Source organism: Carassius carassius, chromosome 45 (genome assembly GCF_963082965.1).
Source record: "Carassius carassius chromosome 45, fCarCar2.1, whole genome shotgun sequence".
NCBI lineage: Eukaryota > Metazoa > Chordata > Actinopteri > Cypriniformes > Cyprinidae > Carassius > Carassius carassius.
The window spans coordinates 17,795,576-17,819,399 of record NC_081799.1 but is presented as its reverse complement, the minus strand read 5'-3'; the positions used below and the strand labels follow the sequence as shown (position 1 = coordinate 17,819,399).

The 23,824-nt window shown below is 35.9% G+C and overlaps 3 protein-coding genes across 7 annotated transcripts; all 3 read left to right on the top strand.

Moving 5' to 3' along the window:
• Positions 1-382: 382 nt before the first annotated feature.
• Positions 383-13,044, top strand: LOC132127766 (PR domain zinc finger protein 15-like). 5 transcript variants are annotated; one of them, XM_059539849.1, is made up of 24 exons: positions 383-475; positions 1,574-1,613; positions 2,271-2,364; positions 2,954-3,107; positions 3,185-3,337; positions 3,495-3,597; positions 3,674-3,922; positions 4,028-4,181; positions 4,544-4,665; positions 4,752-4,846; positions 4,941-5,028; positions 5,297-5,464; positions 5,765-5,859; positions 5,944-6,075; positions 6,292-6,435; positions 6,996-7,159; positions 7,244-7,323; positions 7,405-7,524; positions 7,664-7,795; positions 7,884-7,967; positions 8,053-8,228; positions 10,688-10,768; positions 10,905-11,108; positions 12,256-13,044. In XM_059539849.1, exons 2-24 carry the CDS (start codon positions 1,583-1,585, stop codon positions 12,793-12,795), a joined length of 3,363 nt encoding a protein of 1,120 aa, XP_059395832.1. In that variant the 5' UTR covers positions 383-475; positions 1,574-1,582; the 3' UTR covers positions 12,796-13,044. The 5 variants fall into 5 exon arrangements, with proteins under 5 accessions (XP_059395832.1, XP_059395833.1, XP_059395831.1 ...); XM_059539850.1 differs by lacking the exon at positions 383-475 and adding an exon at positions 807-844; XM_059539848.1 differs by lacking the exon at positions 383-475 and having other exon boundaries at positions 4,031-4,181; positions 10,691-10,768.
• A 1,187-nt stretch (positions 13,045-14,231) lies between these two features.
• Positions 14,232-17,983, top strand: LOC132127448 (transducin beta-like protein 2). The gene is made up of 7 exons (XM_059539328.1): positions 14,232-14,752; positions 14,908-15,023; positions 15,144-15,328; positions 16,410-16,561; positions 16,666-16,792; positions 17,048-17,200; positions 17,426-17,983. The coding sequence occupies exons 1-7, from the start codon at positions 14,620-14,622 to the stop codon at positions 17,883-17,885; spliced, it is 1,326 nt and encodes a 441-aa protein (XP_059395311.1). The 5' UTR covers positions 14,232-14,619; the 3' UTR covers positions 17,886-17,983.
• An 847-nt stretch (positions 17,984-18,830) lies between these two features.
• On the top strand, positions 18,831-23,818 carry LOC132127178 (B-cell CLL/lymphoma 7 protein family member B-A-like). Its single transcript, XM_059538871.1, has 6 exons — positions 18,831-19,014; positions 22,115-22,190; positions 22,327-22,420; positions 22,534-22,707; positions 23,166-23,245; positions 23,563-23,818. The coding sequence occupies exons 1-6, from the start codon at positions 18,923-18,925 to the stop codon at positions 23,647-23,649; spliced, it is 603 nt and encodes a 200-aa protein (XP_059394854.1). The 5' UTR covers positions 18,831-18,922; the 3' UTR covers positions 23,650-23,818.
• Positions 23,819-23,824: the final 6 nt, after the last annotated feature.

Sequence of the window (23,824 nt, the reverse complement as noted above, 5' to 3'; positions counted from 1 at the left end):
AAATAAGCACTACAACTACCACAAGGATGTTAGTTTATGAAGCACTCTTCAAACCCAATAATTACCTTCCCAGTTAGCCTACAGATTGACTCCATGTCTGAGCGACTCTATTATGAGAAAGTGACAAAGACTTTGATGTCTGTGCTTAATGAATGTCAGCCTGTGCTTTGCAGGGATTGTGTATATCTTTAATAGTTTGAGCCATAAACACTGACTGAGCATTGCTGTGATACCTTTTTACAGATTTTAGGCCTTCAAAATTAAGACGTTTTGTGTTTGCATGAATGCATTTGAATCATCGATTTAATCAACTGGAATATTTACTAAAAATCTCACAGGGTATGGCGTTTGTGGGGGAAAAACTACAGATCCCATAATGCCATTCGATGGTCTTATTTCCGGTCCTGCGCGGTTTCTGGAGCGGATTGGAACCCGGAGTCAGGATTCACTAAATGTGTAGACGTTTCGGAAACAGGTAATGACTTTATGCTAAACTTGTGAGGCGTTTATATTCAAACGTATTGAACGAAATGCCCGACTGCTCCTCATTCACAGGTGCAGTAGCAATGAAAAGTGTTAGCGAAGCCAGTTCCTCGAGCTTTGCGCTTTCAAACGCTCTGGCTCCAGATGAGCGCTGCGTCTCCATTCCATCCGCCATGCCGATTGTTCTTTGTTACATTTGCATTGCTGAAAAAGAGCGAGCGCAGCCTGAGATCGGAGTTAAAACCCGGCTACAGTTTGAAATCTTCCCAAATCACGGATTCTGTCCGTATTTTAGTATTTTCCTGGCTGCTAACAGGCGATTCATTCGCGGACTGCTACCTGTTCTGCGTTGCTAAAGAGCGTAATTTGTTACTTTTGTTGATCTTCGGAGCATCAACAAAATATGTTGGGCTCTGCTGACTGACAGCAATGCAATGAATACAAAGTTATAATGGGGAACTGCATTTATGTGTTATTACTGTATGTGTGCATTAAGACCTTAAAGACTTACAATTTTATAACATATAATGATGATATAATCTTCTCTTTACTCAGTCTCTTACTAGACATCTGCATATTAGTCCATATTTATGTAATTATATTCAAAGATACATAAAAAAAATAAATGTCATACCAAAAATGACTTCAATAAACCTTATGTGGTGTAATTTTAATACTGAAAGTAAAAATGTTTTAAAAGTCTTGTTTCTTTAGACATAAATGTTAGCATAAGTTGTTTGACATAGTCTTTTATTATTATATATGTATTTAAGAAGTAATTTAGTAATTACTGAATGGGTATTTTTTTAAAGTCACAAGATAGTCAATCCAAATTTTTGTAGAAAATGGTTTCTCATTTTTAAAAAATGTGTCACATGAATCCAAGTCTGTGTTATTTGAATATGTAATGTTTTACAGTAATGTAATTACTGTGTTAATCTACATTTAATGGTTAATGAATACAAAAAATATTAAATGCTATTCTGTAATTAGCAAAAAATGCATAAGGACATCATGCCACAAATTAATTAAATGATAAAGTTGTCACAGGTGTTAAAACTAATGCACATATTTTATGCATCATCTCTAGGGTGTAAGAATGGCAGCGCAGACACCAGATGAGTTTATTTGTAAGTATGCAACTATAATCTCACATGTGTTTATGAATATGCATGCAGCATTATTGTAATAGTGCCATATTCAATTAAAGTTTATATGAATAGCGCTTTTTACGATACAAATCATTGGAAAGCAGCTTTACAGAAAATTTTAAGTTTCTAAATTATGTTAAGGAGTAGGTTATAAGTGGTGACTATGGCAGGAATGTACAGTAAGAATCATGCAATATATTACAAATTACACGTAATCAAACAGACGGTGGATACTATTTACTGCAATGATTATATTTTGCGATTAAACTCTACGATTGCAATTAAACGTTGCGATTAAGCCAAATTTGGTAGTTTTATGTTGTTCCAGGGTTATCATCATCTGAGGTCTTCTGGGGGTTGGCATCATCTCTTTTTAGGTGTTTAGTCATCTCAGATCTTCATGAGAGTTGGATCCAGACTGAAGCTTGTGTAATTCCTAGTTGCCTTGGGATGCAAGTCCCATGGCAGAAACAGAGAAGCAAATAGAGACTAAATTAGCATAGCTACTGTTCCAACCAAGCAAAGATGATGTGTTCAACCCAAGCAAAAGAATGATAATATTGTATCCTCATTGCCACTGTGAGGCTTTTTTTGCAGTGTCCTTGTCTTATGTGCATGTGACTGTTCTTCCTGCAGGGTGTGAGGACTGCGGGCAGTACCATGACTCTGAGTGTCCTGAGCTGGGGCCTGTCATCACGGTGAAGGACTCATTTGTTCTGAGTCGAGCACGGTGAGCGGACATGAGTGGCTTTTGGCCAGATACCATCAGAGAGGGTCTTGGCACTCCTTGAGTGCACTGAGCGCAATTAGATGACCATATGTGCCAGATATTCACTCTGTCTTGTGTTTATTACAAGTGTTTTATTATGACAAATACAGTTTATAAAGTCAGTTTTTATTGTAAAATTGTGAAATATTATTGATATTTAAAATAACTGTTTTCTGTTTTTTAAAATGTATTTTATTCCTATATATTTATTCAGCAGCCATTATTCCAGTCTTCAGTGTCACATGATCCTTTAGAAATCATCAACATTTTTTTTTACATTTTAAAAAGTTGTGCTGCTTAATATTTTTGTGGGAACCATGAAACTTTTTACATTTTTTCAGGAAAAATAAAATTGAAAGGAACAGTATTTATTTAAAATAGAATATCTTTGTAACAGAATGTAAGTTTTTATTGTCACTTTTGGTCAATGTAATGCTTCCTCGCTGAATAAGAGTTTTTTTTTTATTATAGATATATATTAGATATTAACTTAATATTATATATTAACTTTTAATTAGAAATTTTAACATCATCATTGTCCATGTTCCAGGTCGTCTTTACCAGACAGCTTGGAGATCAGGTCGGCTGAGGAGGGCAAAGAAGGTGTATTTGTAATTAGTCGGCTGGTTAAGAGGACTCGTTTTGGCCCGTTTGAGGCCAAGAGGGTTCCAAGCCTTCAAATTGAGGGGGCATTTCCTTTAAAGGTAAACAACAGACCGTCAATGTGTCACTTCTATCCAAATGGGCCTATAATTTATGTTTTCTCTATTGTTTATCTTAGATATTTCAAAAGGATGGCTCAGTTGTGTCATTTGACTCGTCCAATGAAGACGACTGTAACTGGATGATGTTGGTTCGGCCCGCCACAGACCACAAACACCAGAATCTGACGGCATACCAGCAAGATGATGATGTTTACTTCAATACATCACAGGTGAATTGATGCCTCACTCCTGTGCAATTCAGAGAACTATGATTATATAGTGAGGACAGTTACAGATAAATAATACACAGCTTAGTTTAATATTGGGGTGTTGTTAAACTTCAAATGCTCATTTACTTTGATTATTCTATCATTTGCTCCATCTCAGGATGTCCTGCCAGGAACAGAGCTTAGAGTCTGGTATGGAGCTTTTTATGCCAAAAAAATGGATCGGCTTATTCTTAGGCCACCTGTACTCCCACCTCCACCAGGTATGTGTGCTTTAAAGTCTGTACAATGTGAAGTATAGCTCTGTTGGATGACGTAATTCATCCTTTGTGTCTTCAGAAATGGTGTCCAACAAACAAGGAGTCCCTCTGACAAAGGGGCCAACAACATGGACCCTTCCTGTCCCGGACCAGCTGTTTTGCCAAGCCCCCGCGGCTGCTGTAGACCCATCTGTCCAGCAGGTTACAGAGGCGGTATCCCAAAACAACACAGCCAACATTGCCCCCACCCCACCAGAGCCAACCAGAAAACAAGGCAGGCCACGGCGAACAAAAACACTGAAACCTGGAACAGCTGATTCTAGTCAAGGTGTGGTGGGAATTTTAGGGGTATGACTTACAAAGTAGCATTTTTCAGAAAAGTAACACTTGAGAAGTTGTTTGAATGAGGTTTATTTTTCCACCTCCCATCTAGTAGAAGCCTCTGTTCATACATCAGGTGAGCGGACGCTCACTACTGTGGCTCCTGATGTTCCCCTGTCTGTACTGGATGTCCAAGAGGTGGTTGCCGGAGATGGCCCTCCACTCAAAACATCTCGGGTGACACGCTCCCCCATCTCCACTGGGAAGTAAGGAGACCCTTTACAATTACTTTGTTTTAAAGCACATTCCCTGCTGTTTACATTTGGGGTTTTTTTTTTTTGGAAATTCAGCAGGGATTCATTAAAATGATCAAAAGTGACAGCAAAGACATTTATAAATTTACTTTTGAACTTACTATTCTTTAAAAAATAAACTGGGGAAAAAATATCACAGTTTCCACAAATATATTAAGCAGCACAACTGTTTTCAACATTGATAATAATAAGAAATGTTTCTAGAGCACCAAATCAGCATAGAATGATTTATTTTTTATCAAATAAATGGCAAGCTTTTGATCAATAGTGCAATTTCACTCATTGATTGATTCTGTATCCTATTTGTCTCTTAGACCTGGTATGAGGAAGCGATCTCTGCGGCAGGGAGGCGATCATAAAAGAGTTTACCAGTGCTGCCTCTGCAGTAAGGTGTTTCAGAACAGCAGCAACCTCAACCGACACATCCGATCCCACGGTAACTCTCCCATCATCCTGAGAAATGAGGTTATTAGAGGTGCAATATGCTTCATTATTAATCTAAACTGTTTGCTTCATTTACAGGTGATAAATGTTTTAAGTGTGATGAGTGTGACAAGATGTTCAGTCGAAAAGAGAGTCTTAAACAGCATATATCATACAAACACAGCAAGAATGAGGTATGGCACATTTTTACTGATTTAATAAAAGAACGTATTTAAAGGTGGCTAGATGCATTCATTTGACATGAATCTGCGTTTTTGTATTTCTTAGCCTGACATAGAGTATAGATACAAATGTTCAACCTGTGACAAATCCTTCCGAGTGGAAAATGCCTTAAGATTTCATAACTGCAGGACAGGTAAAGAAGACGTTTCATTTGAATGATATCCATTAAATCATTTTAGCAAAGGATTGCAAACTATTCATACATATTTGTGTGCAAATATTGGCATATTTCATTTCTGGAATTATTTATCAGTTTACTTTTTTTTAGGGCTGTCGATTTAATTATCTGATTAAAAACAGATATGACTAATTAACAATTGTGTTATGTAATTAATTCCTAATCATTTTACTAATGTTTAAAATGTATTTAACAGCATGCATATGTTCTCCTCTTATTGCAGATGACAAAACGTTCCAGTGTGAAATATGCTCTAGGTTTTTCTCCACTAACAGTAATTTGTCCAAGCACAAAAAGAAACATGGCGAGAAACTCTACGCATGTGAAATCTGCAATAAGATGTTCTACCGCAAAGATGTCATGCAAGACCACCAGAGGCGGCATGTTGTTGGTACGTTTTTGAGATTGCTGCTTCAAATGTAATTCTTCAAATGAGCAAAGCAAAGACTCCATGCATATTTCAAATATAAATGAAGTATTTTTAAAAGTGTAAAGTGGCAGATAATGTCTGAAGTTGATCTAATCAGTAAATAAGCACAACCACTAAACAGATGGTTCTTGAACATCTATTATCTGTTCCTAGGCCTCATTAACTTTCTTTGCCCTTCGCTTTAAGCAGAGATCATCAACCATTATGTCGCTTCCTCTGTGTGTGCACTAATGGCTTCCACCACCCATTGCTTTTCCACAGGCCCGAAGAACATGAAACGAGAAGAGCTTGAAGCGAATGGCGAGGAGGGAAGCAAATACAGGAAGGAGCCTTCGGGGTGCCCCATTTGTGGAAAGGTGGCTTGCCTACATCAGTGACATCAAATATGTCGATATCAGTTCTGTGCAAAACGGAATTAAAAACGTAACTTTTTATTCAAGGTGTTTTCCTGTCGGAGTAACATGAACAAACACTTACTAACCCATGGGGACAAGAAATACACCTGTGAGATCTGCGGCCGCAAATTCTTCCGTGTGGATGTGCTGAGAGATCACATTCATGTACACTTTAAGGTGAGGAATAGTGGCGTGCTAAACTATTTTTTCATTATCTGGTAATTGGTGAGTTGTCTGAAGGACTTTTCGGCTGGAAGGAAATGCTGAATCAATAGGATCCACCACTGTCTATTAAAAGCATTTTTGTTTAGGGGCATTTGCATGCTTAAATGGAAATTAAATTGTTGATTAATTTGTGTTGTTGTACAATAATTGAATGCATATTTCTTTCAGGACATCGCCTTAATGGACGAGCAGGAGAGAGAGGACTTCATTAAGAAGATTGGCATCTCTATGGAGGAGAGTGACGATAGCTCTGATGAGGAAGATGAGAAGAACGATCCTGAACATCACAAATACAGCTGCAAGAAATGTCAGGTAAACTGTCATTATTGATTAAATATTGTCTTCTTCACATCTTAAAATTTACAGCCTTTTTTACATTAATGTCTAATATTTATTTACTCAGATTTTTTTTTATTTTATTAATTTAATTTTTAATTAATTTAATATTTTTTTTTATTAATAACCAAAATTTCATTAGTTGTTAAAAATTAAATGAATATGTTTATTGCGAGAATTAAAAAACAATCCAAATCTAGAAAAAAAAATATTAAGTGTGTTTTGCTATTTATTCATTTTCATTAATATGCACCACTATATATGAACAGCCATATTTACCGACATTTATCGCCACATTATCATTTATAAAATGTGTAAATGTATAAAACGTATTAATGTATAAAAATTCCATGAACATTTTTTTACTATTGCCATTAATTGAAATTCAGCTGATTCCAAAATCATTTAATGGCTAAATAAAAAGAACATTAAAATCAGTGTGATGTTCATAATGTTGCTTAATTTGGTATTCCTAGCGAAATCATTTATTTTCAGAATTTCATAAACTTTCTCCCACTTTTCATCAACTTCCTCAGGTGACATTCGCCAAGGGTCGTGACTACTTGAAACACATAATGGACATGCATAAGGAAAAGGGGTACAACTGCACCATGTGTAATCGCCGTTTTGCTCTGAAGGCCACTTACAACGCTCACCTGGTCATCCACCGAGACCACCTCCCTGATCCTGCAGTGCAGAAGTAAGACACAGCGTTTACACACAGCTGGTAACATCATGAGGTTTCCTTTTGTAGCAGAATTCAATTCCACTACTTTCTTTGCAGATATATTCATCCGTGTGACATGTGCGGACGGATTTTTAACAGCATCGGCAACCTGGACAGGCACAAAATCATCCACACAGGTGAATCTAGAATTACCAATAGATTATATAACATACAGATAAACAAGGCTTAGTAAATGCTAAACCCACTCTCCACCGCAGGAGTGAAGAGCCATGGCTGTGATCAGTGTGGAAAGTCTTTCGCCAGGAAAGACATGCTAAAGGAACATCTAAGAGTCCATGACAACGTCAGAGACTTCCTGTGTGCAGAATGTGGGAAAGGTATGAACACTTATCCCTCTCTATCCTATAATACATCTTGCATGATAATGCGAGACGCTGTGGTTTAACCTTAACCATAAGTGATTCCAAAGGCAGTGCATGTATGGGATGAGTCCATACATTTGTCTGTGTTTTCCAGGCATGAAGACAAAACATGCTCTACGGCATCATATGAAGCTGCACAAGGGAATTAAAGAATACGAATGCAAAGAGTGTAACCGCAAATTTGCCCAGAAAGTTAACATGCTGAAGCATTACAAAAGACACACGGGTGAGCAACATTCTAGACATGTACTGTAATGTTGCATATGATATGTACTGCAAAACAAGATTCAAAATATAATAACGTATTCCTTCAGGCACAAAGGACTTCATGTGTGAACTGTGCGGGAAGACGTTTAGTGAGAGGAACACAATGGAGACACACAAGCTTATTCATACAGGTACAGTTCACTGAAATATTATAGGGTTTGGTATAGTTGCAGAAAAACAGTCAGATGTTTACTATCATCTGTTTCTCTTTTGTAGTTGGAAAGACGTTTTCTTGCGCCATCTGTGACAAGAAGTATGTGACGCAGTATATGCTGCAGAAACACATGCAGCTGACCCATGAGAAGGTGGAGGCTCAGAGCTGCCACCTGTGTGGCACCAAAGTCTCCACACGCGCCTCCATGAACCGCCACATGCGCCGCAAACACCCCGAGGTGAGACACTACTTCACGCCTCAAGGTTAATGACATTAGTGATCAATATGATTTTTTGAAAAAGGTTTTTTGATATTGTCAATGATAATTAAGAATGATGAACGAAGTGATGATTATTCAGTTACTTGAATTAAAAAACTGGTATGTATGACGAGAAAAAATTGATGACGAGATATTAACAATGCACTAACAATGACATAGAAGAGGAAAAAAGTCGCTTTGGATAAAACGTCTGCTAAATGTATAAACGGAAATGTAAAAAAAGTAATTCAACCATCATTCATTTTGTACTGATATATCTTGTTATGCTTTCAAAACATTTGAAACTTTCTTTTGTGAATTCTACACATTTAAATAAATTCATTTTCAAAATGTTAATTTGTTAAATATCTAACTATAAGTTTGCATCAAATAAATAATGTATTTGTTGAATAAATTACATGCTGTCTTAGGAAAATAAAACTGTCTGTCTTTACTGTCACTTTTGACCAATTTAACGCATACTTGCTGAATAACGTTTTTTTTAAATTTTTTTATCTTACTTACCCCAAACTTTTGAATGGTAGTTTATCAGTGTCCACAAAAAATATCAAGCAGCAAAAAAAATGCAAATATAAATTAGTTATTTTAAATTGTAATATTTCACAATATTATTATTTTTATTGTACAACCCGAATTGAACAACCGAAAGTTGGGACGTTTTTTTAATTTTAATAAAATGAAAACTAAAGGAATTTCAAATCACATGAGCCAATATTTTATTCACAATAGAACATAGATAACGTAGCAAATGTTTAAACTGAGAAATTTTACACTTTTATCCACTTAATTAGCTCATTTAAAATTTAATGCCTGCTACAGGTCTCAAAAAAGTTGGCACGGGGCAACAAATGGCTAAAAAAGCAAGCAGTTTTGAAAAGATTCAGCTGGGAGAACATCTAGTGATTAATTAAGTTAATTGATATTAGGTCTGCAACATGATTAGCTATAAAAGCTTTGTCTTAGAGAAGCAGAGTCTCTCAGAAGTAAAGATGGGCAGAGGCTCTCCAATCTGTGAAAGACTGCGTAAAAAAATTGTGGAAAACTTTAAAAACAATGTTGCTCAACGTCAAATTGCAAAGGCTTTGCAAATCTCATCATCTACAGTGCATAACATCATCAAAAGATTCAGAGAAACTGGAGAAATCTCTGTGCGTAAGGGACAAGGCCGGAGACCTTTATTGGATGCCCGTGGTCTTCGGGCTCTCAGACGACACTGCATCACTCATCGGCATGATTGTGTCAATGACATTACTAAATGGGCCCAGGAATACTTTCAGAAACCACTGTCGGTAAACACAATCCGCCGTGCCATCAGCAGATGCCAACTAAAGCTCTATCATGCAAAAAGGAAGCCATATGTGAACATGGTCCAGAAGCACCGTCGTGTCCTGTGGGCCAATGCTCATTTAAAATGGACTATTTCAAAGTGGAATAGTGTTTTATGGTCAGACGAGTCCAAATTTGACATTCTTGTTGGAAATCACGGACGCCGTGTCCTCCGGGCTAAAGAGGAGGGAGACCTTCCAGCATGTTATCAGCGTTCAGTTCAAAAGCCGGCATCTCTGATGGTATGGGGGTGCATAAGTGCATACGGTATGGGCAGCTTGCATGTTTTGGAAGGCTCTGTGAATGCTGAAAGGTATATAAAGGTTTTAGAGCAACATATGCTTCCCTCCAAACAACGTCTATTTCAGGGAAGGCCTTGTTTATTTCAGCAGGACAATGCAAAACCACATACTGCAGCTATAACAACAGCATGGCTTCGTCGTAGAAGAGTCCGGGTGCTAACCTGGCCTGCCTGCAGTCCAGATCTTTCACCTATAGAGAACATTTGGCGCATCATTAAACGAAAAATACGTCAAAGACGACCACGAACTCTTCAGCAGCTGGAAATCTATATAAGGCAAGAATGGGACCAAATTCCAACAGCAAAACTCCAGCAACTCATAGCCTCAATGCCCAGACGTCTTCAAACTGTTTTGAAAAGAAAAGGAGATGCTACATCATGGTAAACATGCCCCGTCCCAACTATTTTGAGACCTGTAGCAGAAATCAAAATTGAAATGAGCTCATTTTGTGCATAAAATTGTAAACTTTCAGTTTAAACATTTGCTATGTTATCTATGTTCTATTGTGAATAAAATATTGGCTCATGTGATTTGAAAGTCTTTTAGTTTTCATTTTATTCAAATGTAAAAAACGTCCCAACTTTTCCGGAATTCGGGTTGTATTTTACTGTAAATTACATACTATATTAGTCAGTAACATAGACTAATTAATAAAAAAAAATAAAAGATTATGAAATGACAAAATACTCACAGACCTTAAAGCACATTTTCATTTCACCTTGTTACTCATATCTTTAAGATTTTTGAGTTTATGGAAATATAATATGTCTAAGTTTCATGTGATCTCAGCAGATTGTGGCAGTACGATTGAGTGACTTTGATCTTCAAGAACCCTCAACAGTCGACGCCTCCACCATCAGTATTTCACAGGTTTGTCTTTACACAGCCTGTATTGCGTGATGATAGACAGAGAATGGAAATTAACGGAGATAATTTGTTGCATGAGAAACATTTAAAAGTGTTTTTCCTGATTTGGTTTCTGTTTGTCATTCTCGCTGGTGTTCAGCCCTCTCTGACTCTGGAGAAAGGCTCTCTCACTGCAGAAAAAGTCTCCAGGAACTCCAATCACTCCAAGAAGAGGGCAAAACACCTGCCTCATGAGCCTGAGCTGTCTGATTCAGACGAGTACGATGACTTCACCAGCAAATCCACTGAGTTCTCCACCACTGTGGGAGATGAAACCAACTCTGCCGTGCAGAGCATACAACAGGTTTGTTCTATCAGAAACGCCAAGTCAACATTAAATAAGAATCAACACTATTTATTTTGTTAATACACACTGCTGGCCTTATTGAGCCTGATTCTGTTCAAAATATAATTAAAATTATATACTGTGTGTCTAAAGTTAATTCGTGTTTTAGTTAAAGTGTTGAAAATTTACATTTACATAAGCAAGTATACCATGAATCCATTTTCCAAACCGTGTTTTTGGCTTGTCTTGAATCACTACGGTACACCTCTAATAAGTGTTTATATTTGGACTATTTTAGACTGGTTCGGGTAGGTACTGCTGCAGAGTAGCCCAGTGCCTGCATGATCCGTGAAAGACATAAGCAGAGAAAAGTAGCTCCGGCTACAGTGTTCTTCTGCAAGAAGCACGGAGTTCTGTTTATTAACCACTAGAGTGCCAAAAGTTAAGGACTGCAGCTTTAACTATGAGTTGTTATATTATTTAAATATAACCGTTAGTAAATAAAAAATTAAACCCTAAAATCATTTTTTTTAAATGCTACATGTGAATTTGGGTATCATAACATAATGTACAGTATGAAAAATGTATATTAATTTTAAGATGTGCTGAAGATTACATTTAACAGTGTTATTAAATTAAATTTAATCAGTTTAAAAATGAACCCCATTTACTTCCATAATGTACATTCCTGGTCACATTGAGCATGATTCTTTTCACAGTTCAATTAACGATATGAAAATTCTGATGATAAACATATAGTTATTTCCATGTAATGGCTGAAACTGATGATCGGCAGATAATACAATTTTATTTGCTCCAAGTTAAAAATTAAACAAAAAAAACTTCATCATAACTTATTAATATATGGTTTAAAAAAAATGATATATATTTTTAGATTTACTGATTACATTTAACATTGTTAATTCAGTTTATTACAGTAATGCATAAATATCTAATATCAATCAATATTTGTAGTGTTTCCCTAGACCAAATCAATTCCTGAGAGATCAAATATTTTTTGTAATGGTCAAATATTTTGTTTCACAATTTTTAAAGCAAAAGAGGTTGTGAAATCCAGTACATGACTTTTAATACAACTTTGATTTTAAGTGTTGTTTCATCCGATTATATTGAATAATCTCCTCTGTCCAATGTACACACACAGGTGGTAGTGCTGGCCGACCCCAGCGCCCCTCCAGCCCCCTCCAGCTCGGTCAGTTTGACCAACATCACCGTGACCCCCATCACCTCACCCGCTTCTGCACAGTTCAGCAACCTGCAGCCTGTCGCTGTCAGCCACCTCGCTCCAACCGATCGCCCCATCACCCTGGACAGCTCCATCCTCACTGTGACATTCGATGCTGTCAGTGGTTCGGCAATGCTGCACAACCGGCCAGCGGATCTCCAGTCAGAGGCGGTGGGATCCACGGGGGCCGCAGCTCCACAATCAGTTGCACATTTCATTAACCTCACTACCTTCGTCAACCCGATCTCCCACCAGCTGGAGCAGCCTGCTCTAACCTGGAGGCCCGTCGCATCAACCGATGGAGCTCATGCAAGCACCATAGATGAAACCCAGACAGACACTCAGGCTCCCCCAGAACAGCCACAATCACTGCAAGAACAAAGGCACCAGATTCAGCCGCAGGTCACGGGACCTCCCCAACAACAGACCACCACAGCAACACAGATGTTCAGCTACTGAGAAATTAGATATATGATATAATTTATAGCTAAGATCCAATTTTGGAAGTTGGTTAAGAATAAGAACCAATATGATGAAAGGTTTTGTTAATAATTGAGCACTTCTCGTTGTTGAAAGTCTGACTGTGACTATAAGGGCAGTGCAAGTCTTTTGTTTGAATGTATTAAAATCGGTGGACAGTTTCAACAAATTATTAAGATCCTGGAGGTGATTATCTTATTTTTATTATTATTATTTTTTAAATAAATGCATGAAATTTAAATGATTATGATTTAAGAGGAAGCGGGGACCTTCGTTTTCTTTAAATAGTAACTCAGCTTATATTTGTTGTATGATGTCATGCTGTAGCACCTGTGGATTGATGATGTCAAAAGAATGAATCGATATAAATGTCATACATGGATAGATTGTATTGTAAGTGCTAACTGGAAATATTTTCTATTTTTCGTTTCCTTTTTTTAAAAAATTGGTTGGCCTTCTAATAAATGCATGTATGGGCTCGACTCTGAAGTGTTTTTTTTGCTTAACTTGTATTAATGGATAGACAATAAATATAATTTATATATTAATGTAAATTAATTGTACGCCCTCTAAATGGTTTAGCTCCTGCGTACCTAACTAGTCTTCTACCACATTACAACCCATCAAGCTCCCTAAGGTTACAAAATGCTTTTGGTAGTACCTAGGATAGCTAGGTCCACTAAAGGAGGTAAAGGCTCCTAAACTCTAGAATAGCCTTCCAGATAATGTTCGGGGTTCAGACACACTCTCTCTGTTTTAATCTAGAATAAAAATACATCTCTTTAGCCAAGCATTCAAATAATGCAACTCATAACTTTGGACTGCAGTTACATCTGATCAAATGCACATTACTATTCTTTAGCTTGTGTTAAATTAATTAATTTTACTTGGTTGGGACAACAGCTATGCTAATTATGTCTCTATTTTTTCTCTGTTTTGTCTATCTAGGATTTACACAAGCTCCAGTCTGGATCCAGAACACCTGAGAAGAGATGATGCTGACCATAGGGATGCTGACCCCTCAGAGGACCCCAGATGATGCTAACCCTTAAACAACATACAGAACTAACACGTTTTGCTACAAGTGTGATTGCGTCATATGATAATTGCTGTTAATAGTGTTCATCGTCTGTTTGACTAAGTCCTTAATTGATTTTCCCGAAAATATCGGCCATATGGACATAAACTGAGTCACCACTGATAAGCGACTACTTAATATTGTAGAAACTTCATTTTCTCTAAAGTTGCTTTACATGATTTGTATGGTAAAAAGCCCTATACAAATAAACTTTAATTATCTAATTGTTAAAAACGTCCACGTTAATCATCCACGATCTAAATGCAAAGAAAACCCGAGAATTTAACATCGGTCTAGAGTTCTGCTCTGCTGTACTCCACACCGCTAGTGGCGCTAACAGCGCGAACTTCACCGAAGTCATTCACTCCACAAGGAAGAAGAGAATTTTGCGGCTGCGCGGTGGCGAGCTAACGTTTGTCACTAGATTCAGTACAATATAATGAATTCTATTATAAAATAGACTATTTTAAGATTACATTACATACACGTAATTTATATAACAAAACAAATACAGGGGACTGTCGCGTAACGACTGAGAAGTTTGATGCACAAGGATAGTCAGTGAAGATCACGGTTATGTGTTGCAGCGAGTCACTGGAGTGAAGTGGAACTAAGTGCGACTCGAGTTACAGAAAAGAGAGAAAGACAAATCTGCAGCTTCACAGCCGTGGTCTGAGTTTGCTTGCTTGTGCCAGGAGTGAAAACGTGCCACAGATCTCGCCAAGATGGAGTTTGCAGCGATCTTTGCACTATCACTACTGATAGGTGCGCTGGTTTTGTTGGTGGTCGTGGCTGTTAGCAGACAGAAAGGCGAGTTATCTGAGCAGAACGAACAGAAGAAAGACACCAGTGCTCCGGGTAAGCGACGCATGCCTCCCACACCTACCAGCAAGTTTTGAAGTAGAGTTCTTGTCACTAATGTAACGGTATTTTAAATTAGTCAATGTTTATGTTTTAAAGTAGTCTATTTTTATGTCATGTCTTCACAATCAAACTGCTGGATAATGTTTCAGTGGAGGAAAATGCAGCGAAAGCTTCTTCCAAAAAGCAGAAGCATCAACAGCGCCCCCGTAAGGAGAAACCGCAGCAGCACACATTCTCACACAAGCTACTGGCTTCCAGTCTGAAGGTGATTTCTGCTTAAATATCAGATCTAGTAAACATTTACTGTCAAAGCTTGTTACAGTAAAGACATTTCAAAATGTTGTCTTCAAAGTCCTTTTCTCTCTGTTTAATTTCTCCTTTCTAGAATCACAGTGGTAATGTCACCTGCCTGGATTTTAGTAGCAATGGCAAATACCTTGCATCTTGCTCAGATGATCGTACCATCAGGATCTGGAGCACTAAAGACTTCCTGGAACGAGATCACAAGTGTTTGCGTGCCAACGTTGAGTTTGACCATGCCACACTCGTCCGCTTCAGCCCAGACTCTCGGTATGTTCGGCTTCATTAATAACCCCCAGTTCAATTATGGCTCAAGAATGGCTTTTTAAATCCTGTCTGGTACTCAATACTAAAAAGACAGTTTGTATGATGTTCACTAAACAGTCCCGCGACATTAAACAATCTGGTGTATTTTTAAGAGGAGAAGAATTAGAAATCGTCTCGGAATTCAAATACCTTGGTGTGACCCTTGATTCCACATTAAGTTTTAAAAAACATGTAAAAAGAATATCGAGTACAGTAAAATTAAATCTACAAAATTTTAAACAAATCCGTCAATTTATACCATTTGGGGCTGCTAAGGTGTTTCTACATTCTATGATTTTGTCACATATTGAATATTGTTGTACAAGTTGGACATTGACTGGTATGAACACACTCAAATCAATAGAATCACTCTATAAAAATGCCTTAAAAGTCTTTGATAAAAAACCAATTTCCTTCCATATTTGTAATATATTACAAACACATAATCTATTAAGTCTAGAGAATTTTAAACATTTTAAATATGCCTGTTTTGTTTACAAAGTGTAAAATGGATTAGCCCCATCTCCCATGTCGGACTTCTTTAAATTAAAGACTCACAGTGGTGCCAGGACACGGGCTTCCACTAGAGGTGACTGTGAGGTGCCTTTCAGAAGAACAGCCTTTGGACAAAATGCTCTGTCTGTGAAGGCTTGTAAGTTATGGAACAGTATCCCCATCACTGTAAGGGAATGTTCCACATTTCCTATATTTAAAATCAAACTCAAAGTGTGGCTTAAAGCAAACCAGTTTTGTGACCATTAAGTGACTTTTATTTTACTTTGCTTGAACTTATTCATTTTTGTCATTTTGTATGTTATAAGTTCTGTATTTCTGTAATTCGCCAATTAAGGGACTACGGATGTAAATTAGCCCTGTGGCTATAATCTGGCATGTTTACGTCTGTTTTTGTTGTTTCAATGCAGATGTTCATTAATGTGCATTGTCCCTATCAAATAAATAAATAATAATAAAAAAAAAAATTAGGTTAAATCTAACCGTTTTCTGTAACTGTTATTGCTGCTGACTTGTTCGTATTTGTCCCTAGAGCGTTTATCACTTGGCTGGATAATGGAGAGACCGTTCGCATCTATAAGATGATTAAAAAGGATGATGGGACATTCAATTTCAAAGCTGCCCCGGAGGATTTCCCTCAGAAACACAAAGGGATCGTTATCAACATCGGAATTGCAGAGACCGGTCGGTGGACTCCAGTAATTAAATGCAGCTAAACTAAATTGGATGGACATAGGCTAAGCAAGCTTACAAAAGACTTATATAGTAATTGTATATTCTATTTTCAGGCAAATTTATAATGTCTGCCTCTGTTGACACCACCATTGTGATCTGGGATCTAAAGGGAGAGGTTTTAGCTACTATTAACACGAATCAGATGACCAACTCGCATGTTGCTGTGTCACCGTGTGGAAGGTGTGTTTTCTGAAACCTCTAGGGCTCGTATCATATGTATTTTTTATTTTTTACTGATATATACACTTATAATGGTAGTGAAATGTTTTTTGGAGCAATAACAATCTGAATTGACATTTTTAATGTAGTTTAACGTGTTCCTTTCTTTAATGAAACCTCTTTGCACCACAAAGATTCATGTGGCGCATCAGTGGTAATAAAGAATATGGTTGTAATGTAGATCTAAATGAAACAATTTGTTTTCCTTCTCATAAGGTTTGTTGCTTCCTGTGGCTTCACCCCTGATGTGAAGGTGTGGGAGGTTTGCTTTGCTAAATCAGGGGAGTTCAAAGAGGTCGCGCGTGCATTTGACCTTAAGGGACATTCGGCCGGGGTCTACTCCTTTGATTTCTCCAACGACTCTCGGAGGCAAGATCATCTCATCTCATCTTTTACTATTGATCAGAAACATATAATAATATAAATATATTTCTATAAATAAAATCATAAATGCATAACTAAGTCATATAAATGAATATATAATATAGTAATACTATTATAGCATGTATTATTATAGCAGATACTTAATTTTTAGTTTCTGTTAAATTTAGATTTAGCTATATTTAATAACATTTCAATCACTTCCATTTACAGAATGGTGACTGTGTCCAAAGATGGCACGTGGAAGCTGTGGGACACTGATGTGGAGTATAAGAAAAAGCAGGACCCATATTTGCTCCGGACCGTGCCATGTCAGGTGTCAGAGGGGAGCCGCATTGCCCTGTCTCCTGACGGTCGTGTAGTAGCCATATCAAACGGTTTTGATATAGCTATGTACAGTGCCAGCACTGGTGAACTAGAGGAGGAGTTTCATGGTGTTCACAGCGAAGAGATAACAGACCTTAAGTTTGACATCAACAATCGTTTCCTAGTGAGTAGTGGGGACCGTGCCATTCGCGTCTTTCACAATGCAGTCGGTTACCGTGCTGCCATCCAGGACATGCAGACCATGCTGAAGAAAGCCTCAAATGATGGAGTGAGACAGAGACTCCAGCAGCAGATCACAGATGCTCAGAATGCTCTGGACACAGTGCTGAATGCAACAAAGAACTAAAAGCTGATTTGATTTCACTGGAAATTTAGTCTGTTTTTGGTTTCAGAATTAAGTTGATTTAGCATGCTGATTTTATTGAATAAATTGGGTGTTTTTAAGTGTTTGTCAATTACTTTTGTTCCTCTTTCACCGATTTTTCTACTGCCATCTCTTTGTGGCTTTTAAGGGGAAATATGTCCTACAAAGGCAAAATACAGTCATACTGAAATGGAAACACCCTTTTATTTACACACACACACATATATACTTTTCTGTTGATTGTATTCATTATTATTTATTATTTCCCTAAAGTGGCATAACTGAGCCAAACTTGTCTGACAAAAGACAGATCATAATCTGATAACTTTATAAACTGATACTGATAATTTAAAATGTTTAGACACTGTCTTTTGCCTTTTCCCTTCATTATATTTGTCTTTTTATAATTATGTCTACTTATAGTAGTATAGTAGAATATTGTATCATCAAAGAACCTTTAAGGAAGCGCTATCAGCTATTTGAAAATAATAAAACGTATAAAAATGATATAAACAATTAAAAAATATGTATATTCATTTTTTTTATCTAAATGTCAAACAAAAAAGCTCATATTTACTTTGTTTTATCACATTTTATCTTATACATTGCTGGCCTTAAGCTCGATTAACATGTATAATATTTAACATTAACTTTAATAATCACAACACATTTTAAAATCTCAATTCATCTAAAAAATAAGAATAGATCCTGAAGACTTTTATTTTGAAATTAACTTTGACCTTTTTAAGTTAAATTAAAGCATTTTGATTACAAATAAGTACACATTTTACAAGATGGGTTGGGCCATCGGTCGTTGAGTGATATATGTGCCTAGCGGCAATAAAGTTACCAAAAATGTAACAAATAAAACCACAACAGCCACCTGTGCCCTCAATAAGTAGGTGGGACCTGTCAAGAAGCTCTGGAAAGTGGAGTCATGAGTTCTCGCGATGCGAGATTAGCGCAGCCAGACTGCGAGACCGACACGATTCCAGTAAGAGCACTGATAAAATTCAGAAATGTCGGGTCGCTCGGTCCGCGCGGAGACCCGAAGCCGCGCTAAAGATGACATTAAGAAAGTGATGGCGGCTATCGAGAAAGTACGGAGATGGTGAGTATGACGGGCGGCGTCAAAATTCTTTGAAAGAGAAATGTTTTTCAAAAGAGAAACTTCAGTCGGAAAGGAGGAGGAGTTTTATAACAGGATGCCGTTTGATTGACACAAGAGACAGCCAATGCCAACGCGCTTGTCTTTGTTTTCTCATGGGACAATTGGCAAAAAGAGGCGGGTCCAGAGGACTTTTAAAAGGTTTCTTTATATATATATATATATATATATATATATATATATAAATATATATATATATATGTATATATATATATAAATATATATATATATGTATATATATATATAAATATATATAAATATGTATATATATATATAAATATGTATATATGTATATATATATATAAATATGTATATATGTATATATATATAAATATGTATATATATAAATATGTATATATATATATAAATATGTATATATGTATATATATATATATAAATATGTATATATATATATAAATATGTATATATATATATATATATATATATATATAAATATGTATATATATATATATATATATATATAAATATGTATATATATATATATATATATATATATATATAAATATGTATATATATATATATATATAAATATGTATATATATATATATATATATAAATATGTATATATATATATATATATATATAAATATGTATATATATATATATATATATATATATATAAATATGTATATATATATATATATATATAAATATGTATATATATATATATATATATATGTATATATATATATATATAAATATGTATATATATATATATATATATAAATATGTATATATATATATATAAATATGTATATATATATATAAAAATATGTATATATATATATATAAAAATATGTATATATATATATATATAAAAATATGTATATATATATATATAAAAATATGTATATATATATATATATATAAAAATATGTATATATATATATATATATATATATATATAAATATATATATATATATATATATATATATATGTATATATATATAAAAATATGTATATATATATATATATATAAAAATATGTATATATATATATATATACATTTTTATATATATATATATATATATATATAAATATATATATATATATATATATATATATATATATATATATATATATATATATATATATATATATATATATATATATACAGTCGTGGCCAAAAGTTTTGAGAATTAAATAAATATTGGAAATTGGAAAAGTTGCTGCTTAAGTTTTTATAATAGCAATTTGCATATACTCCAGAATGTTATGAAGAGTGATCAGATGAATTGCATAGTCCTTTTTTGCCATGAAAATTAACTTAATCCCAAAAAAAACTTTCCACTGCATTTCATTGCTGTCATTAAAGGACCTGCTGAGATCATTTCAGTAATCGTCTTGTTAACTCAGGTGAGAATGTTGACGAGCACAAGGCTGGAGATCATTATGTCAGGCTGATTGGGTTAGAATGGCAGACTTGACATGTTAAAAGGAGGGTGATGCTTGAAATCATTGTTCTTCCATTGTTAACCATGGTGACCTGCAAAGAAACGCGTGCAGCCATCATTGCGTTGCATAAAAACGGCTTAACAGGCAAGGATATTGTGGCTACTAAGATTGCACCTAAATCAACAATTTATAGGATCATCAAGAACTTCAAGGAAAGAGGTTCAATTCTTGTAAAGAAGGCTTCAGGGCATCCAAGAAAATCCAGCAAGCGCCAGGATCGTCTCCTAAAGAGGATTCAGCTGCGGGATCGGAGTGCCACCAGTGCAGAGCTTGCTCAGGAATGGCAGCAGGCAGGTGTGAGCGCATCTGCACGCACAGTGAGGCGAAGACTTTTGGAAGATGGCCTGGTGTCAAGAAGGGCAGCAAAGAAGCCACTTCTCTCCAAAAAAACATCAGGGACAGATTGATCTTCTGCAGAAAGTATAGTGAATGGACTGCTGAGGACTGGGGCAAAGACATATTCTCCGATGAAGCCCCTTTCCGATTGTTTGGGGCATCTGGAAAAAGGCTTGTCTGGAGAAGAAAAGGTGAGCGCTACCATCAGTCCTGTGTCATGCCAACAGTAAAGCATCCTGACACTATTCATGTGTGGGGTTGCTCCTCATCCAAGGGAGTGGGCTCACTCACAATTCTGCCCAAAAACACAGCCATGAATAAAGAATGGTACCAAAACACCCTCCAACAGCAACTTATTCCAACAATCCAAGAACAGTTTGGTGAAGAACAATGCATTTTCCAGCACGATGGAGCACCGTGCCATAAGGCAAAAGTGATAACTAAGTGGCTCGGGGACCAGAATGTTGAAATTTTGGGTCCATGGCCTGGAAAATCCCCAGATCTTAATCCTATTGAGAACTTGTGGTCAATCCTCAAGAGGCGGGTGGACAAACAAAAACCCACTAATTCTGACAAACTCCAACAAGTGATTATGAAAGAATGGGTTGCTATCAGTCAGAATTTGGCCCAGAAGTTGATTGAGAGCATGCCCAGTCGAATTGCAGAGGTCCTGAAAAAGAAGGGCCAACACTGCAAATACTGACTCTTTGCATAAATGTCATGTAATTGTTGATAAAAGCCTTTGAAACTTATGAAGTGCTTATAATTATATTTCAGTACATCACAGAAACAACTGAAACAAAGAACTAAAAGCAGTTTAGCAGCAAACTTTTTGAAAACTAATATTTATGTAATTCTCAATATATACAAGCCACGGCTGTATATATATATATATATATATATATATATATATATATATATACTAGTAAATTTATTATACAATTACTGTGCAAGAATAAGCACATTCTCTCAGGGTTTAGCCCAGCAAAAACCAAGCACTTTTGTGATTGAAATAAATGGGGATACTGGATAGGGTTCAACTCAACAACAAATGGACTTTGTAATCCCACATGTCCCGAAAAAGCAGCTCTTAGAGGAGCCTTTAATATTTCTCCAAATGGAAACTTGATAAGTGCTTTTTTCTGCATGGTTGCATTTTTAACATGGAAACTTGATAGAGCTTTTAAGTCATGTTTATGGGAAACCTGTTACACAATTCCTCTATTTCAGGGAGAAGAAATGGGTCACAGTTGGAGATACATCGTTAAGAATATTTAAATGGGTTCCTGTAGTAGACACAAAGGAGGTATGATAAATCTAAGATGATGATTTCTCTTGGTTTTAATTGTTTGAGAGTTAATTTTATACATTAGATCAACATCTAAAAAGTAGAGGATTTTCCTTCACTATATTTACTGTATCTGTAACCTGATGTCATTTAGAAGGACAAGAGCAAAGTGTCTGTGGGTGGAGAGAAAATTTTTCCAACAGAGGAGTCATCTGATAATTCCTGTTCTGTACTGTTAGATTATCAAGGTAAACATTTGCATTTTAAAGGCACAGTTCAATCAAATTCTGCCAAAATTGTATTGTTGACCTTCTTTCATCTCAAATTCTTATCTTCTTTTGGTTGCCTCTTGCCTTCTCAGATGAGAACAGCAACCAAAGTTCCCTGTCAGACTCCTACCAGCATAAAGTAGCTGCAGACAGCAGCAACAACTCCAGTCCACAGCCCAGTGAGCCGGTCAGCCCTTCACCTCAGAGTCTAGACTACCCTACAGATGACCCACAGCCGCCCACCCTCGGCCAGGAAATCATGGAAGGTGAGACTTCTATTTCTATTCATTAATTACATTTTTTATATAAATTTAAATAAATATATATTAATATTTTGCATTTTTATGATATTTTATTGTTAACCTCTGAGTTGAGGGATTCATTATATTTTATTATATTATATTCTATAACGAAATATTTTCATTATTTATTATTTATGTGTAATATTATTATTTAGAATTAAATTACACATTTACAAAGGTATATCCAGTGTTTTATAAAGTTTGTCATTTTATGAATTTGGCTAAAATATTTAATCATATTAACCTGAGATCTCACAGTGAGTTGTTTGCCCTCTTTGTGTCATTGTGATTGTGATCTGAACAAATACATTATGCTCGTATCTCCAAAACTACACATTTCACGGTAGGTCACTGAAATCGGTCCGGTCAGTCAGTTGAATTGGCCCGCTTTTAAAAATGAAAAGGTTTTTTTTTTTTTCTAGAGCCACTGCTGCAGTCAAGTGAGATTGCAGATGAGCCGCCGACACTGATCAAAGAAGATCTTTTACCCCTCACTGCTCAGGTACAAAACTAGTCAGAGGTTCTATATAACAAAGCATGAATGCTGGGACAGTTCCTCTGCCTTAGGCTGTGAACCTTGCTTTTTTTCAAATTCATATTAGTTTTTAATTTTGTGAAGTGCTGTATTTCAGTGCTGTATTCCTATATATAATATTTAAAATATAAAATTAATGTTTTTTTAACCATTTTTGCTCTTTATTTTACTATATTTTGTATTTATAATATATTTTGTAATATTTATTTGTTATATTAAACCTATTGTACTAGTGAAATTAATAACTAATTAATAATTTATTGTTCCTTTTACTTTGAGTACAGGAGGATGAGGACAGTTGTGGAGCCCCACCACTGAAAAGAATCTGTATCGAGCAGGTCTCGGTCATCCAGGCGGCCACTTTTAGCTAACACGCGCACACACACAAACACACACACACACACAGTACACTGGGCATTGATAATCAGCCAGACTGATCACTGACCTTCCTAGAACTGCTGCAAAAGACACAATATGGACCAGACATCAAAAAAGCACTATATTTATTATCAAATGGGATCACTTTGCAACATTTACAAATCATAT